We start from the raw sequence: 18,479 nt of genomic DNA, 5'->3' as shown, positions 1-18,479 counted from the left end.
GCCCATCACTGGAAAGTATTCAAGTGTAGATGGGACCAGTCACTTAGTGGGGATATTGTAGAGAGTATCAGGCTGTATAGATGGACAATAAAACCAGATGACCTTTGGGATCCCTTTCTTACTGAGGATTCCATGGTTCCAAGAACTTTCGCTTTCCCTTGAGTTAAACATCTCAAGTGTGTTGACCTTTGATGACCATAAACCTTATTGCATCTGATAACAGGGTTTTTGGGGCCTCCCTTGGGATTCTGAGGCAGATGAGTGCTTCATAAATATTTCCTATGGAAGAGAATGATGATGGTGGTGATAACTGGGCAATGATCTCATTCTAGAGTCAGGGGAGCAAAGCAACTCCTCCTCTTTCCCTCTTGCATGGCTGTTTGCTTATATGGTCTTTAATTTGGCAGAGTGGTTTTAAACTTCTGGACACTCATCTATTGGGTTAAATGATCACACAGGAAATAGATAGGGAGGCACTTCTGGAATGGTGGAGTGAGGACCTTGGATAATCTGTTCTATCATAAAGCAAAGAGTACAACCGGCAAACATTGTCAAAATCAAATTTTCAGAACTCTGAAACAAAGGCTTGCAACAGCCCAAGGGACATTTATTTAAGAAAAAATGGCTGAATAATGGTAAGAACAGTGAGCTTTGTGTTTTAAGTTGCCCTATTCCAATCCGCCTCTCCCAGTCTCTGTGGTAGCCTTGACAACCAGCAGCCTCGCAGCCGTGGTAGTTGTGAGAACTTAGAACCAGCAGCCTCACAACCACCGGATGGGGCAAAAACAATTTTGGAGCTCTCCCAAAAGCCCCATCCCTAGGTGATTATTTGATATCTGACAGTTCCTTAGAAGAACCCCATTCAGAGGACTTGCCTTTATTTAACCTGACTCAGAGCTTGCTCTGTGGGAAAAACGCTATTTCCAGGGCATTTGTTGAAAACAATCCCTGTTTAACATCATAGCTGCCTAAGGGAATAATACCAGTTGGGGATAAACAGGAGGCTGGCCAAAAATCTTGCAAGGAAAATCTAGAGACTGAGACGTCCAGAGGGGCTTTGGAAACCTCTGACATATTGTTAGGAATCTAGAAGTCCACATGCACCTGCCCAGGGAAGATCTGAGAAAGCCCTAAACTCTCACCTCTGGCCCACCTTGAGGCTCTACGCGAGGAGGAAGTGAAGGCTAAGGCAGAGTTGTCACGTGCCTGCTGGAGCCTGGAAGGAGAGGCCCAGCCCCCACACAGAGGATGTCCTGGGCAAAGGTGGAGACTAATTAGTTTAAGGCATTTAAAGAAATCTCTGTCTAAACATTAGCTCACCACTAAATTGATGGAGCAGAAACTTCAGTGGCTGCACATGACAAAGAATACAAACTTTACAAAATTAGTCCAGGAAAATCACTAAACAAACAGCAGCAACAGATCCTGGCGAGGGAGGAGAATCTCATTTCCAGAGTTGATATGGTATTTAAAAAGTCCAGCTTCACCTAAAGATTGTGAGACATACGAGTATGGCCCATACACAAAGAGGAAAAGGAAAAAAACAGTTAAAAGAAACTGTTCCTGAGGAAGCCCAGATGTTGAACATAATAAAGATTGTAAATCAACAATATAAATACACTCAAAGAACTAAAGGAAACCATGCCTAAAGAATGAAAGAAAAGTAGAGAATAGTGTCTTACTAAGTAAAAATATAAATAAAGACAGGGGCAAAAAGGAACCACATAGAAATTCTGGAATTGAGAATTCACTAACTAAAATGAAATATTCACTGGAGAGCTCAAAATCAGATTTGAGCTGGCAGCAGAAAAAAAAAAATCAGTGAACTTGAAGATAGATCAAATGAAATTATCCTGTTTGAGGAACAGAAGGAAGGAAGAATAAGGAAGAATGAGCAGAGACCCTGAGACCTGTGGGAAACCATCAAGCAAACCAACATATGCATATTGGGAGTCCCAGGAGGCTAGGAGAGAAAGGGTGGGCGTAAATTGTCATTGAAATTGAGATCATGCTAGCCCAAAAACCCCAATTCATTTCTGAGTCTTTGGGAGCATTTGATTCCATGGTGTATCCATAGAATTTATTAACTTTTTGAATCAAAGGCCTAGGGTTATTCCAGTGAGAGGGAGTGAAACTAATCTGGATGTTTGCATATATGCCCATTTCATTATAGTCAGAAAACCGCAAGCCTTTTTTCCATGTAGATAATTGGACTTGGCAGCAAGGCTCTTGGCCAACAAGGAAATGATTCTTAGGCTTAATCACAGATTTGGAAAAAATTTTATTGAACTATTATTGTGTGTCAAGGCACCATGTTAAGTGCTTTACATGGATTATCACATTTTATCTTCAAAACAAACCCATGACATAGGTTCTTAAGTCCATTGCATTTTTATACATGAGGAAACTGAGGCTCTATTTAGTTCTTTGCCCACAAATGGACAGCTAGCAAGCAACAGAGCTTGGGGTTTTGTGGGTTTTTTTTTAATGTTTATTTGAGAGAGAGAGAGAGAGAGAGAGAGAGCGCATGAGCAGGGGAGGGTCAGAGAGAGAGGGGGACAGAGAATCTGCAGTAGGCTGTGTTGACAGCAGGAAGCCCAATTTAGGACTCAAACTCATGAAGCGTGAGATCAGGACCTGAGCCAAAGTTGGATGCTCAACCGACTGAGCCACGAGGCGCCCTGCAACAGAGCTGGGATTTAAATTTCTGTCTGTCTGACACCAAAGCCCATTTTTGTAACCACCATGCCATTTTGCCTCCCCATGCAGAAAGGAGCATCTTAGAAACAGAGCCAGAGTTCTTTTAGTCCCACTTGCCTGAGTGGTCTTTGGGTCTAACTAGGGGAGTATGTCCTTCCTCAGATTCAGTTCTCCAGACCAGTTGCCAGGGGGTTGTCTTCTTCTAAGTTGCAGATCTAGAGTTCTGGGGTTTTTGAAGCAGGACCAACTTACATTGACCAGCCATCTTTGGGATTTGGAAGTGACGGGGTGTTGGCCTTAGTGTATCTGTCTGAGGTTTATAGGTCATGTAAAGGCAGTGTTGGGCACTGAAGCCACCCAAGAATCTCTGTTCTCTTCCAAATTAAATCAGTGCTCCAAATTATGAACAAAACAAAACAAAACCCTCTATAAATTCAACTAGATGCTTTGAAGCCCTCCAGAATTCCCCCCACCCTTCTTGCAGTTTCAGGTTGGGCTTTGAAGAAGAAGATGGTTCATACTTTTTATACTGTACATTTGATATTCTGTTCTCTGAATTATATGCACTTAAGAGCATGCAGCTAGAATTGAGCAGATGATAGCATTTCATGGGCACATTTGCTGGACGTGGGTGGACACATCTTAGAGTAAGAGCCTCAGGTGCTGGAATGGTGAGTTTAGAGTTGGCACATAAGGAATGAGGAGTCTGAGTTTTGATGTCAGCTCTGCCAATTACTGAGAGTACCTCCTTCACCCATCCTGTGCCCATCCTTTGTCTCTCTAGTTATCCTCCTCTTGGAAAATAGGAATCAAATTTGCTTCCCATAGGAGTGGAAATGAAAGCTTTTAAAGCAATTGCAAATAGACGCTGCATGAATCCATACTGCTGTTGTGTTGGTAAATTTGTTGATGTCCTACATACTTTCATTGGTCTGAACTGGATTTCACCAAGTAGGGAGTAGCTCCTGTGTAGATGGCGGGATGTCCAGTATTGTCTTCATAGTGGCTTTCCAAGTGCCTCTCCAAGCTGCTGAGTCAGCTGCCCAGAGCAGACCCAGTGAAGGCTTTGGAGGAATTCCAGGGGCTTTTTCCTGTAGGCCTCTGGTCAGACCCTTAGAGGGAGGTTTGAGAGATAAAATAAAGGCTATCCGGCTAAATTTGAATTTCAGATAAACAGCATATTCTTTTCAGCATAAACATAAACAGGTCTCATTCAGTATTTGGGACATATTTATGCTAAAAAAATTGCTATCTGAAATTCAAATGTATTTGGATGTATTGTGTTTTTTTATTTTTTTTAAATTTTTTTTTTCAACGTTTTTTATTTATTTTTGGGACAGAGAAAGACAGAGCATGAACGGGGGAGGGGCAGAGAGAGAGGGAGACACAGAATCGGAAACAGGCTCCAGGCTCCGAGCCATCAGCCCAGAGCCTGACGCGGGGCTCGAACTCACGGACTGCGAGATCGTGACCTGGCTGAAGTCAGACGCTTAACCGACTGCGCCACCCAGGCGCCCCTTGTGTTTTTTTAAATGTTAATTTGTTTTGAGAGAGAAAGAGTGCAAGCAGGGGAGGGGCAGAGAGAGGGAATCCCAAGCTGGCTCCAGTGCAGAGCCCGACTGTGGGCTTGATCCCAGGGAACCACAAGATATGACCTGAGCTGAAATCAAGAGGCAGACAGATGCTCAACGATTGAACCACCCAGGCACCCTTGTTTTTGTTTTTTCTAAATCTGGCAGCCCAACTTAGAGGGGAGGGGAGCAGAGATGGGGTCATGTTTGATCTTGCTGAAATATCACAGGAATAAGAGACCGTGTCCTCCTCTAGTAAAGGGGAGAAATCCCTTCTCCAAGGTTGGCAATGCGGAAGACGCAGGGCTGGAACCAGATTCTCCACAGATCTGCCAAAGTCTGGGGTCAGGGTGGGTCTTCAGATGTGTATCAACAGAGGGTGTGGTGGGAGTGAAGAAAAGAACCTTTCTTTGGCTACCTTCTCCTAGGGTCCCCAGGCCTTGCTTTCACATGGCCTCCTCTGCTGTCTTATCATCATCAATGACGTAACAACTGCCATGCTGAAAAAAGTTGTTGAAAAGGCTCCTCTTCTAGAGAATGTCCTCAAAGGGACTACTTTTCCATGTTATCTCCCAGCCTTGCCTTCAGCGATGCTTCTGAATAATCTTTCAGTGTTGGGCACCCAAACTCAGAGCTTCAAAGACACCTTCCCTTGGGGCTCTCAAGGGCTTTACCACTGTCCCCACCTCCATAGGTGCTTTATGGCCCCCACTAAGATCCTGCTTAAGAGTGGGAATAATAGCCTTCTCATGATTCCCTGGAGCTTTGGTGAGGTCAGGCTGGCCCTTTAAAATGAGGGTTTACTACAAGTTAAGGAAGGACAGAAGGGGAATGAACACACAGTATCCAGAACCTAGAGATAGCATCTGGGATCAGTGTTTCCCAAGCTTGCCTGATGATAGAATCCCCTGGGGTGTTTGTTTGAGTGTGTGCCTAGATTTCCTTGCCTTTCTTCTGGACATTCAGACTCCCGAAAGTCTGGGTGAGGGCCTGGGAATTTGCTCTTAGAAAGCGCTCCAGGTGATTCTCGTTTGCAGCAGGGTTGAGGACCTCTAAAGTAGGTGTCTTATGGGTCATTCTCATGGTCACGAAGCCCCTTCCCATCCCAGCTGCCACCATGTTAACCCTAGCACCTGGGAGCATGGGCCTGGTCTTTGATCTTCTGTATTCCCAAGGCCATTTATTCCTGAACTCTAGTGAGTCTAAGAAATGCCCAGGTTTGTTTGTTTGTTTGTTTGTTTTTGTTGTTGTTGTTGTTATTTTAAAATTGCAGATTCCTAGCTCCATTCCAGGAGGATCAGATTTAGTAGGTTCAGGGTGGAGTCTAGGAATGTGCATTTTTAAACTCTAAAGCCTTCTAATGCCAGTGGTCTCTGGACCACAGTTTGAAAAACAGTTTGACAAAGAAGAGAAAGTGATGACACATCCTTTCCTCCTTCCTAAATCCCACCTCCTCAGTGACAGGGACTTCTCCCAGGTGACTGATACCAGCCATGACCAGGCCTTTCAGGGAAGAGAGTGTGGTCCTGATCTGACAGACTTACCTTGCTGTGGATAATCAGACCTGAATATCACTCAGGAACCTTTATTCGTACAAAGGAAATTCACACCGAGGGCAGAGCATGCGTTTCATTCCTGCCCTTCAATGTGGACGTCGAACCCCTTGCTTTGAACAGTGGAGTGAACTTGTGCTGTTTAACTGTGTCTGGCAACCTCTGACAATATGGGGAGGGACACCTAGATTAAAGATTGATTCAGAAACTGTGCAAAAACTCCTAATTCCTCTAGCGTTGGACTGTAGAAACGGTTGGAAAGAATGGCAGCAGCCTTCCAGGGTGAACTCCTGCTCCTCTCCCCTTGACCCCTTCCTAGCTTTAGCCCTGATTCAGTCTCCAGCCTGGGGGGGAGTGGGGGATGGCTATTGGTAGATCCCACTAGTCTGGCTGAGCCACTGGGTCTGAAACTTGAGCATTATCAGAATTACCTGGGGGGTTTGTTCAAATACAGATTTCCCAGCACCACTCACAGAGTTTCTACAGCAGTGGGTCTGGGGTGGGGTCAGGAATTTGCATTTCTAACAAGCTTCCAGGTGGTGCTGATAGACCACGGACTACACTCTGGGACAGATTCCTCTAAACCATTGAGCCCCAGAGAGAGAAACCCCTCAGCTTTAATAGCGTGGGTCAGCCTACTTGGGACTGTATGTCTCTGCCTTTCTCAGGGTCACAAAAGTGATGGTGTTTGGGGTTGGAGGTTGGCTCCCAGTCCTCTTGGATCATTTCCCTCTGTTTCCTATGGATTCTACTGGCCTTGTTCATCCCAGTTGGACCCCATACTGAGAGCAGATGACCACTGAAGCTGAGCATGGCTAGGAGTGTCCCCTTGCCCGTTACTGTATTAGACTGGGACCAGGGGCTGAGAGAAGTGTGACGGGCAGGAAGGGGGCATTTTCATCCTTCTCCCTGCCCACACCCCACCCCACCCTTCTTTCCAGGAATGTGTCTCCTTGATTCAGGAATGGAATCTCCGAGTGGCTGGATGTGTGTGGCATAAAGGTTAGGCAGGTATGCTTGGGTTTAGAAGTTGCTATGAGCCCCAAAGTTCTCGTAATCAAGCATCTTGGCAGTTGTAGTGACATTTGGTGACACTTCTGGATTCTCTAGCTCACTGTGGCTCTGTACCGCTCAGGAGGTGGCACTGAGCCGAACCTCGCAGTGTTCCTCAGGTGACTTGCAGGGACCCGCTGGGACATGAAGTTGTCAGTAACCAGAGCTGGGGAAATCTTTGACAACCAGTTTTGTGAGGATGGAAAGTAGAATGATTAAGACTGGTGACCCTGGAGCCACAGAGTCTGGTTCACATCCAGACTCCTCCTCCTCTCCTCTTACTACCTGTGTGAATGTGGGAATGGCAGACAAACTCCCTTTCTCATTTTGCATGCGAATTTGACCTTCACTTAACTTTGTGTCTCCTTCCTCTGGGAACCTGATAAAGAGAGTCCGTCAACTACATTTAGGCAACATCGCGTATGATAAAAATGACCTCCTGTGATAAAAATGACCATCTGGTACTCCCGAAACCATTATTACACTATATATTAACTTGGATTTAAATAAACATTTAAAAAATGACTATCTGGAGGTAGTCATATTTGATCGGAGGCCTTCTTTGTGCCACTCTGAGCATGGTGACTCTTGCCACTGGCCTGTCATCTGTGGGGCCCTAGAAGATATGCTTACGGACGGCTCCATGGTCTGGTGTTCTATAGACTGGTTCCATTGAAGAGGAACCTCCTGAGGTTGCCCCCTCCCCATGAGCTGTGTCCTGTTACTTCCACTCTTCTAAGTGTATCTTATGTTAAGTGTGAGAGTCTTGTGAGCCTCAGAAGTAGTTACAATTAAAAAGATTCCTGGTGGGTATTATAAAGTGATTTCCGTATTTGTTTTGAAACTCTGCGTGCATTTTTCTCATCTATAAAATGGGGATGAGAACGTTACCTACCTTGGCATGAGGATTGTAAGGTATTGAGAACGGTGTGCTCCTGCCATTCTCCTCCTCACTGTCTCCTCACCATCCTTCTCCTCCTCCCATCACCATCCTCACCGTCCTCCTCACCGTCATCGTCACCGTCGTCATCACCGCCATTGTTGTTATTATGAAGGGAGGGCAGGAGGCCCTTTCTCCTTTGGGTCAGTTCCAGTCGCTTCTTAGCTACTAACTCATTGTATAGATTTGGACAAACGGCCTCATGCTTCAAGGACACGGATTCTTACATTATATTCCAGGTGCTTCATTTATTTGTTGGGTGAATCGATGAATTAGGAGAGTCAGCTAAGTGCTCTGTAGGGTCCTTTCTGGTTTCAAACATAAGATTTTGTGTGACGTTGAATCCAAGAGGAAAGTTGAAGGAGGAATGGGGAAAGAGAAAGCACCTGCGGAAAGAGTGGCGTCAGGGATCAAAGGTCTGGAGCAATCTGGAGACGGGACAGGTCATCAAGAGAGACGAAGATGCCCGGTGGTTCTGATGATCCCACAGGTCAATAGGTCAGTGCTTAAGAGGAATGTATTCTGCTCTGGCTTGGGAGTAATGCTTTCTAGAGCCTGTGTCTCCAGGCCAGGGTTAAAAGGATCCGAGGGCAGTGGCGTGTGGCTAAGAAATGGTCTAAATGGTTACTTTTGGTTGCTTTGGAGTATTTCTTTGACAGAACCTGCAGAGTAGCCTTATACTTTCTGAGGATACCAGTCACAAAGGCAACAGGGATAAGAATTTCTGACCTCCTTAACTGCTGGAGGGAGAAGTTAGCCCCGGCCCCGGCGGAAGGCTGTCCCTAATGTTGTTTCTCCCTCCCTCTTTCAGGTCTGAATGCTGGTGCTTTTTATGCCTTGTCAACTCTGCTGAATCGCATGGTGATCTTGCACTACCCGGTAAGGGAGTTCCCTCAGTCTGCTGGATCTGTAGAGAGTGAGATTTCTGTCCGGCTCGGCAGGAGCTGGGGCGGTGGTTAACCCGAGTTTCCCCCAGTCCCAGGCAGCATGGTACGGTGGTATGCTTATGGGATTTGGAGAGAGACAGCCCTGGGTCTCATCCCTAGCTGTGGTGGCACTAAATTGTGTGACAAGCTGGTTAGCCTCTCTGAGCTCTCGTTCTCCTCTCTACAAAAGAAACATAATTGCTTATTGAAAGAGTATTTGCAGGATTAGAAAGTAAATAATACCGCGCGCGCATGCGCGCGTGTGTGTGTGTGTGTTCATATATACATTCATATCTGTTATATGTATGTAAAGCACATGGCATGGTGCCTGGCAATATAGTAGGTAAACATACATCCATATAGATCGCATATGAAATATTTAATTTGTAAAATTGGGAGTTGCTCATCTGAAATCATTTCCTAAAATGTTGCCAGAACCAGCAAGGGCTGGATCCTGGGAATGGGATACTGAGTGTCCTAGAGTCCAGCCCTCTTTTGAAAGGACAAAGGCCTCGCACTTGCAGACGTGGGAGGCCGCTGTGGCTAAGGTGTTCCTGTTTTGGGGTCTGACAGGTCTGAATTCAGATCCTAGCTCTGCACTTAATAAATGTCTCATGACCTTGGACTAAGTAGGTGAATCTCACTGTGCCTTGGTTTTTTTCATCTGTAAAGTGGGGAATATTGATTCCTAACCTTATGGTGGGAATTTTCAGAAGTAAATGAGATTATATAACTGCTATCTTCCTATTCCTTTTGGCACTGAGAGCTCAAAAAAACTAAGTATGGAATATTTGAATATGTATGTATTTTAGTGTCCCCATCTGTGAAATGGGACTAATGATAAATAAGATAAAAGGATTGCTGTAAGGATTAAATGGTTAAAAATCTGCTGCAAAGTAGGTGTAAGGACAGTTTGGTTCACCTCAGCATCCAGGACCATGCACACACATGCAGGGTTATATTCGGTTGGAAGGAGCTACTATTCTGGGATTCTCTCCCCACCGGCAGCTTCTTAAAGGCCATCTCACCCTGCTGAGAGAGTTGCTTGCCCTTGCCCCTTCACCTCATGGTGACTGTGCTCTGTCTGATGTCTCATCCCATTGCTGGGTGATTGTTGGAGCTGTGGTTTTCCCAGGGGGAAGAAGTGAATGCTGGAAGAATCGGCCTGACCATCGTCATTGCAGGAATGCTTGGGGCTGTGATCTCAGGCATCTGGCTGGATAGGTCCAAAACCTACAAGTAAGTGACCTCCTCTTGGACTGAGAATTGGGGGCCCGTGTTTCGAAATGACATATTCATCAGCCACATGGCTCCAAAGGTTTGGGTGCAGCAACCGGGGGGGCTCAGTGGTCAAGTGGTTCACATTTATCTTCTCTGAGCCTCAGTTTCCTCATTTACAAAATGAGGGAAACAGTCCCCATTCCATGGGGATCTTGGCAAGGTTAGAGATGGACATGAGGCCTCCCACGGTACTTTTCCCTATCCCTCCATGTGGTTTGCAAAAGGGGCAGATGAGGGAGAAATGAAAAGGAACGTGAAAAGATGCCAGCAGCTAGAAAGTTTATGGAAGCCCCAAAGAGCGATGACGAGGAGGTGGTGCCACTGCCTGTTCCCTTGGCTCCCTGGCGGATCCCAGGGGGTAAAGCAGGGCATCTGAGCTTCCTCTGATTTACACTGTATCGTCTTGAGATTGCTTATACCTCCTTGGTAAATTCTGTGATGTGCTTTCGGCCTGAATGCCCAGTGTGTTTCCAGGAGCCCAGAACAGTGTTTCTAAGATTTTAGTGTATGCCAGGCTAATCCAGGACACTTATTAAAAATAGATTCCTGGGCCCCGCCCTCGTGGATGCTAATTCAGTAGGGGAATCTGCATTTGTAAAAAGCAACCCACCCTGGTGCCTCAATGCCACAGCCGGGCTTGGAGAAAAGGCTGTGGAGAACAGGAGACCCAACGTCCTTCCCTTCTTGGTGCTTCTGTCCAGTGCTCTGCACCCACTGGGTGCTGGTCGGCTGCTTAGCGGCCAGGGTTGTCTCGCACTGGGGCAGGGCGGCTGCTGTGTTGAGGCCTCCAAAGTCCCCAGTGCCTGGAGGCGACAGATGGTGGCAGACCTGTTCTCTGCCACACAAACCCGCTTCTGTGAGGCTCTGGTCAGACCAGGTCTCACTCTGGCTGCCCTACACAAAGGCCAGTTGAGGCCATCCCTGGGGATGTGGCCGCCTGGCTGGACACGACGTGGAGCCTGGCTTGGCTTAATGACTGCTGGTGGAGCTTGGCCGCCACCTCGTCTCTGCCATCTGTCAATTGCTTGCTTCGACCAGACATGAGAGCAGTGAGGTCTGGCCCTCCCGCGAACCTGCGAACAGCAGTGTCCCTTTATCCAGGGCTTGCTCTGTGGCAGGAGAGGGGAGGGAGTGGAGCGTCAGCTGGGCTGGAATGTGGGCAGCCAGATGATTGAGAAGAACTAGAAAATACAGTGGAAGGGCTGGGGGAACACTTCAGGGCGCAGACGCCACCACCCTTGCCTAGGGTCGCTGATGTCTGACTCCTGCAGTCAGTGGGACACATTCTCCCCCTGCGCTCTGACCCGGGCAGAGAAGGGATGAGAGCTCTGTGACCTGCTCCTTTTGGTGCCAGTTCTCTTCTCCCTGAGGCGCCCGGATTTGTCCCATTTGGTTTGGAGGCTGGAAATTGGGTGGTCAGATCCCTTTATTTCAGGCTGGGACTACATACAGGTTTTCTAAAGGGGTCAGTGCTTTAAAACGAAGCTATGGTTAAGCAAATATGGCAGAAGAGGAGCTAAACTGGTATCCATGAAGTTGCCTTGTGCGGGGTGGGGAGTGGGGGGGACTAGATGAGGGTGCAGGGTGGAGGACGAGGCAGCTCCTCTGTCCTCAGCGGCTGCTTTTTTTTTTTTTTTTTTAACGTTTATTTAGTTTTGAGACCGAGAGAGACAGAGCATGAATGGGGGAGGGGCAGAGAGAGAGGGAGACACAGAATTGGAAGCAGGCTCCAGGCTCTGAGCCATCAGCCCAGAGCTCAATGCGGGGCTCAAACTCACGGACCGTGAGATGGTGACATGAGCTGAAGTCGGACGCTCAACCGACTGAGCCACCCAGGCGCCCTGCTTTTTTTTTTTTTTTTTAATGTTTATTTATTTCTGAGAGACGGAGACAGAGTGTGAGTGGGGGAGGGGCAGAGAGAAAGGGAGACAGAATCTGGAGCAGCCTCCAGGCTCTGAGCAAGCTGTCAGCACAGAGCCTGATGTGGGGCTTGAACCCACAAATTGCGAGATCACGACCTGAGCCAAAGTCGGACGCTTAACCAACTGAGCCACCCAGGCGCCCCCTCGGTGGGTGCTTTGAAGCCCCAAGTAGGAGGGGTGTCCTTTGCACCCTCTGGCCTTGAGGTTTTCCCAAGAGGTAGCCCTGTGGTGTATTCGAGTGTATTTGCGTAATAGTTTCTTTCAGTAGAGAGGGCATAGGTTTCAAATCCAAGTGCTGGGTCCAAATGCCAGCTCTGCATTTACTCAGGGGGTGACTTCGAATAAGTAACTTAACTGGTCGGAGCGTCAGTGTCCTTATTTGTAAAATTAGGGATAGTCCTACATTTCCTGCAGGGCTTCTGTAAGGCTTGAGTGAAATAATAAATGCAGGTGAAGTGCTGAGCAGAATTCCTGGCACCCAATAAATGCAGCATTAGTTTGGTATGACTGTAGCATACATCTGCTGGCATCCCCACCGTGTTTCTGGCTTCAGGGGAGACGAGTGAAGGCTGTAAGCTTTCATTGTCTTGAGTCCTCATTTTCGTGGCAGGAGGCAGAGGGATGTGCAGAAGCAGGACAGGGAGAGGAACGCGGGGCCAGCTGCAGGAGTCAGGGCTGCTAGAGTCATGAGTGGGCATCATGGGAGAAAAAGTGTGGGAGGGACACAAGCAGGGTGAGCCCTAAAGAAGCAGCGGCAGGTTGCCAATGGTCCTTCTGGGGGGACTGACAAAGGGAAATGGGGAGTGGGCAGAGCTTTCTCACTCTGACTTTGGAGACAAGCACTTAGTTCAGACAAGCGAGTGGCAACAGGAAGAACTTCGAGATGACAGACAGACTCTAAACGGCAGATCGCTGCCCAGCATTGTGATGGGGTCTTGGGGCAAAGCGGATAAGCAGAGTTGGGTAGCTTCTGGGGATAGTGCTGCACGCCACTGCTGCCTGACCACTGCTGATGTTTGTTCCGTAGTTTTGGTGAAGGATGAGGAAAGGAAAGGGTTGTGTCCTTCTTGCTTGTGGGGCAGCTTGATCTTGTTGAGCGGGTTCTGCAGGCGGAGAACACACATGCAGCAAGGTGGTTTCATACTCTTCTGGTCTTACCCTTTGTAGCAGTGGCCATGGTGTAATTAAGTGACTATTTGTGTGATCACCGGTTCAGTGCCCATCAACCTCATGGACAGAAAGTTCTGTGAGAGCAGATGTCCCAGCACACAGCAGAGGGCTTGACACACAGCAGGTCCCCAGTTGCTACTTATACAATGAGTAAATGAATGAATGAATGATCCTGTTAAGGTCAGAAGCGTATGACTCCATTTCTTTGCCTCTGCTTGTAGGGAGACAACCCTGGTGGTCTACATCATGACTGTGGTTGGCATGGTGGTGTACACATTGACCTTGAACCTGGGACACCTGTGGGTTGTGTTCATCACTGCTGGCACAATGGGGTAAGTTTCACCTCTAAACTGTTTAACTGGGAAGCAGCATCCCATGGCTCCTAGAGGTGCCGACATCCTGGAAGCAATACTGATCTCTTTGCTGATTTCTCATTGACCTCTGGAGATGTGGAAATCTTGCCCAGAGGCCTTGTTAATGTGTAGTACTGCAAAAGGCTGTCTAATAGGGCTTCCATGCTATTGGGATGGAGTTTGTCCTTCACAGACCTCACAGAGGCTAGGAAATGTTCGGAGTCTCTTTTAGCTCTGCCTGGGACAATGTGGAGTCATAGAAAGTACACAGGGCTAGGGATCAGAAAGCCGGGGCCTTGTCTCCATTCTGCCGCTGACTGATGACAGGTACATCACTGAACTGCTCTGAGCCTCAGTTTCTGCATCTTTAAAAGAGGATGAGAGTGGCCTGTCTTGTAGAGTTGTTGCAAGGAGCGAGAGAGAAATAGATGTGAAAGCAGCATGAAGTGTGGTGCAGGTGTAAGAAATTAGAATTGGAATTTTCCGGACCTGTTATATGAGGAAGCCTAGGAAACAGCACACCTTCCACAGGGATCTCTGCTTAGCCTCACATCCCAGATATTTTCCTGTGTGTGTGTGTGTGTGTGTGTGTGTGTGTGTGTGTGAGAGAGAGAGAGAGAGAGAGAGAGAGAGAGAGAGAGAGAGAGAGATTGTGACAGAGACAGACACCCAGTCTTTCTCAGCAGGCAACTCTCCAGAGGGATAAAGGAGGATTCTGAGCTCCTCCTTCTAGGTCTCAAGAGCCATGGAGATGCTGTTCAGTGTCCAGGGACTTCCCACTCCCAGCACAGGGCTTATGGACCTTTGACACAGAATTTCTCAGCTGAGGGCTGAACACTGCAGGCATCCCCATCCCTTCTGTAAACATTGACCTTGTCTTTAACTGATGGCTGGAACTAGAGGAAGCAGGGGACTCCAGGAGCCTCAGGAGCATGAAGCCTACATATGAACTTCTTCCTGACCTACAGGGGTATCTCTTTCCTTGGTATGACCATCTGGGGGATGGCCTGATTATTCAAAGGCCTGAAAAGTCTTGATGGCAAGAAATGAAACAGGAAAAGGAGTTCTAAGGGAGGTGGGCTTCTTATCCTCCTTGTCCTTGAAGTTCTCCATCACCTTGTTTCTGTGATCGGCCTTCAGCTTCTTCATGACCGGCTACCTCCCCCTGGGATTTGAGTTTGCTGTGGAACTGACATACCCAGAATCAGAAGGCATGTCGTCTGGCCTCCTTAACGTGTCTGCCCAGGTAGGGCTCTTATTTGGTGGCGGCCCCAAAGCAGTGGCTCTTTGTTCCTTACCTGACTTGGCTGTCACAGGCATTGCATCATGGCGGCTCAGTTCTTCTGTGGGCTAGTTGGCTGGGCCCTTGTTTCCAGTCTTCTTGGTGCCTTTCCAGGTATTCGGGATCATCTTCACCATCTCCCAGGGTCAAATTATTGACAACTATGGAACCATGCCCGGGAACATCTTTCTGTGTGTGTTCCTCACCCTTGGAGCAGTCCTCACTGGTGAGTTGGGGCCTCAGAACAGGATGATGCTCAGGCTGCTCATGGGCTTAGGCTGTTGGCAATTTGAGACCTCAGTGTTTTGACTGATCATACAGATTGGGGGATACACATGCAGAGGGGCAGAAGGGAAGGCTTGTTAGGAAATATGTTTGAGAGGCCTGTTTTTAGTGGAATGAGCCTGGGTTTTGGTACCAAAAGACCCTTGTTTGCATCCCAGACTATGACACTGACCTCCATAGCTGTTTGACCGTGGGCAAGTGGACGAACTTCTGGAAGGCTCACTTTCCTAATCTATAAAATGGGGGTTGTTGTGAAGATTAGAGCAATGTGTGCAAACTCCCTGGCAAATATTAGTGATCTATAAATGAAGGCCAATTTCATCATTGGCTTCTGCCTGTCAGGGACATCAGTGATCCCCAGGCTTTATCAAGTTGGCAGGTGGAACCCCCATTTCCCTGGAATATCTGAAGTAGGTGACCCTTAGGAAAATGAGGGCTCCCTTTCTTGGGTGAACTTGACCATTGGTCTCCTTAATAACTCTTGTGTCTCTGTTGTTGTTCTTTTTCAATCCCTTGACCTCAGCATTCATTAGGGCAGATCTCCGGAGGCAGAAAGCAAACAGAGAAACTCCTGAGAATGTGAGTATGTGGGAGCTTGCTTTGCTGAGAGCTGGGTCCCAAGCTTTGTTTGAGGATGTGGCAGCATGGGTGGGCCCAGGGGGCTCCCAGAGTGGGCTGGTTCTCTGGATGCTGTGAGATCAGCTCAGTTCGCATAAACATGGTGCCCAAGAGTTTCCTTGGTGGGTGTTTCAGCACGGTTTTTGTGCTGTTCTTTCCCGGACTCTTCTGCTTCCTTCCCTTCTCCTGGCCTCCCTGCTGTGGTCCCCAGAGCACGTCACTGTTGTCACAGTCTGCTGAGCAGCGCCCACTCCTTGGATCCTGAGACAAGTCCTGAGACCCTGGCTCCACTGCTTTCAGCCTTGGGGTCAGTGGCTGGAGAGGAAAGGTGGGAGCCTACCTCGACCACAGTGGTGGTGGACTCAAATCAGTGGCTCTTCTGGCAGGTTACAGCCCCTTAGGCAGTGCCATGGGGATGAAGGGACCTGCACCAGTGGACTTGCAGTAAGGCTCTAACAGGAGAAGTCAGGAAGCAAGAGCTGATGGTGATATAGGGGGAGGAGTGAGTATGATCTAGAACAGAAGAGGGTTTCCCAACTGCTTTAATCAGCTGGGAACTATTTTAACCAAAATGTTAGGTATCAGATCTGAGCCAGGATGAAAGCGATTTCAAATCTGAGGAGTAAAAGTGGGATATTACTTAAAAAACAAATAAACACCCAAAACCTATTACAGAAGTAATACATGTTCTTAGTAGAAAAACTAAAAAATACAGAAACGTATACAAAATTTAAAAATCATCCTGTATTATCACCTAGAGATGAAATGCTGGTTGTTTTACAATTACTTAAATGTTTATATCTACATAGAATATGTATGTGTATATATTTTATATTTATATATGGATATGTGAATATTTTTAAAAGAAAAATGGAATCTTCTATTGCTTTTTTTTACTTGTTGTGAACACTTTATCAGGTCATTATTCTTTCACAATACACTTTTTTTTTGTCTTCAAGTTTCTTTTTCTTTAATGTTTATTTTTGAAAGAGAGTGCGTGCCCAAGCAGGGAAGGGGCAGAGAGAGAGGGAGACAGAGAATCCCAAGCAGGGCCCATGTTGTCAGCGCAGAGCCCGACACAGGGCTCAGACTCGCTAACTGTGAGGTCATGACCTGAACCAAAACCAAGAGTCAGACGCTCGATCGACTGAGCCAGCCAGGCGCCCCTATAACATGCTTTAAATGACTGCACAGTGTTTAAATGAGCGCACATGGGTAAACCATGATTTAACAGTTTTCCTGTCTGTAGACATTAAGGTTGTTTCCAATCGTTGTTATAAACAATATCGTGAGTAACGTCCCGGAGGCTGAATCTTTGCGCGTGTTCTTAAGCACAGTGTTTCCTTGAGAAATGGATCCATGGTCACGCACATTTTAAAGACCTTGATACGTGTTGCCAAACTGGTGTCTAGAAAGGTACTATCAAGACTGTCAATTTGTATTGCTATAGCAGTGTATGAGTACCAATGTTGAGGATATATCGTTTTGGAAAACTTTGCCAATTTTTCAAAGCAAAAAATGGTATCTGAAAGAGGTATAGTTAGCGTTGTAAGGATATGTGCTGGCAGATAGATGATAACCTTTAGTGCTCTATTATTTGTCTTCTGATATCACGCTGTAGAGTTGGCAGGCTGCAGCAGGGAGCAGTAAATTCAGCGGGGAGGCAGGGAAAGACTTGGAGCAGAAATGCCATTCTCCAGACTGGCGTGAGGGCTGTGGCATTGCCACGGCAGAGATGGGCTTTCACCTCTGCCCATGTAAAGGAAACGATGGTGTGGAACATTTTGGTGAATATATAGTGAGCCTGGGTAATAAAAAAGGAGAGCCGGTAACAAAACAGGAGAGATTTCTTGGGAGAAGGTTTTAATTTGGAATGTGACATATTGTGTCAAGTGATAAGAGATTTTGTTTCCTCTGTAATCTGTGTTTATGTTGGCAGACATGGGCAAACATGAGGAAAGAAAAGGTCACCTGTTAATCCTAGCACCCGGAGATAACCTAGTAACATTATAGTCCGTTGTTAAAGTTGTTTTCTTTGGGTTTGCTTGTGCATATTGGTTTCCCAAACTGATTGTTTACTTTATGTTAGCTTGTCAACTTTCCCCCAGTTACATCCTACAACTCTCTATTTCCCTTTCCTCTTGTTTAATACTTAGGTTGTTCCACTATTTCATTATTCTTGCAGCGGCATCTTGGTGCACATAGACCAGGTTTGTTAATCAAGGTTGGAGTTGTTGGCTTACTCACCTTCTGGATGGGGTATTGGAAATAGCACTGAGTAGGAAGAGGAGACAAATCTGGGGATCGTGCTTAACCGTCTGTGTCCCTGGATAACTCACCATGCATCTTTGGACCTCACTTGCACCTGAGGAGGCTTATTGGTATGGGAAGGTCAGAGTCATGGTGGGTTGACACCCAGGGAAGCCAGGGCTGTTACAGAGCATCCCTCCACTGGAGCCCAACACTAAAACCCAACGGCAGTCAGTGTAAGTGAGACCTGAGACCTGGCCACCGCCACATGAATTCATCATCAGAGCCAGGTAAAAAGACAGGGCGCCCGGCAGATGTGGCCAGAGCTGCTCTTTCTAATCTATGAGATGTACAGTTTTGGAAAAAAGAGACAGAACTGGCTTGGGGCTAATGACTAACCTCGATGATGAAAATCTTGGTTTGGGTTTCCATTTTTCTTCCAGTTGGTAGTTCTCAGCCAACAGACGGTGGCTGTACTTCTGTCCCCACTAAGCTGGGTTTCTGGTTGTGATTTCAAAGTGCCAGCTTTGGAGAGGGCAGGCATGTGTGGGCACACACGTGTGTGTCCGCGAGAG

General features: G+C 47.1%; 1 protein-coding gene across 3 annotated transcripts in view; it reads left to right on the top strand.

Annotated features, from left to right (window-relative positions):
- The window catches only part of FLVCR2 (FLVCR choline and putative heme transporter 2), a 59,045-nt gene that overhangs the window by 35,999 nt on the left and 4,567 nt on the right, over window positions 1-18,479 (top strand). The window contains exons 4-10 of one of the 3 annotated variants that reach the window (XR_015252166.1): window positions 8,629-8,696; window positions 9,879-9,982; window positions 13,338-13,448; window positions 14,610-14,715; window positions 14,866-14,977; window positions 15,560-15,615; window positions 15,866-15,982. Coding sequence is in view for 2 of the 3 variants with exons in the window: in XM_086709223.1 (XP_086565349.1) it covers window positions 8,629-8,696; window positions 9,879-9,982; window positions 13,338-13,448; window positions 14,610-14,715; window positions 14,866-14,977; window positions 15,560-15,615; window positions 15,866-15,919 (611 nt within the window). In the remaining variant the exon portion in view is untranslated. The remainder of the gene's footprint in view (window positions 1-8,628; window positions 8,697-9,878; window positions 9,983-13,337; window positions 13,449-14,609; window positions 14,716-14,865; window positions 14,978-15,559; window positions 15,616-15,865; window positions 15,983-18,479) is intronic. The other 2 variants (XM_086709223.1, XM_025919366.2) reach the window with 2 other exon arrangements.

This window comes from Puma concolor, chromosome B3 (genome assembly GCF_028749965.1).
Source record: "Puma concolor isolate L17-30 chromosome B3, mPumCon1.1.hap2, whole genome shotgun sequence".
Lineage (NCBI taxonomy): Eukaryota > Metazoa > Chordata > Mammalia > Carnivora > Felidae > Puma > Puma concolor.
This window is presented reverse-complemented; position numbering and strand designations above follow the sequence as displayed.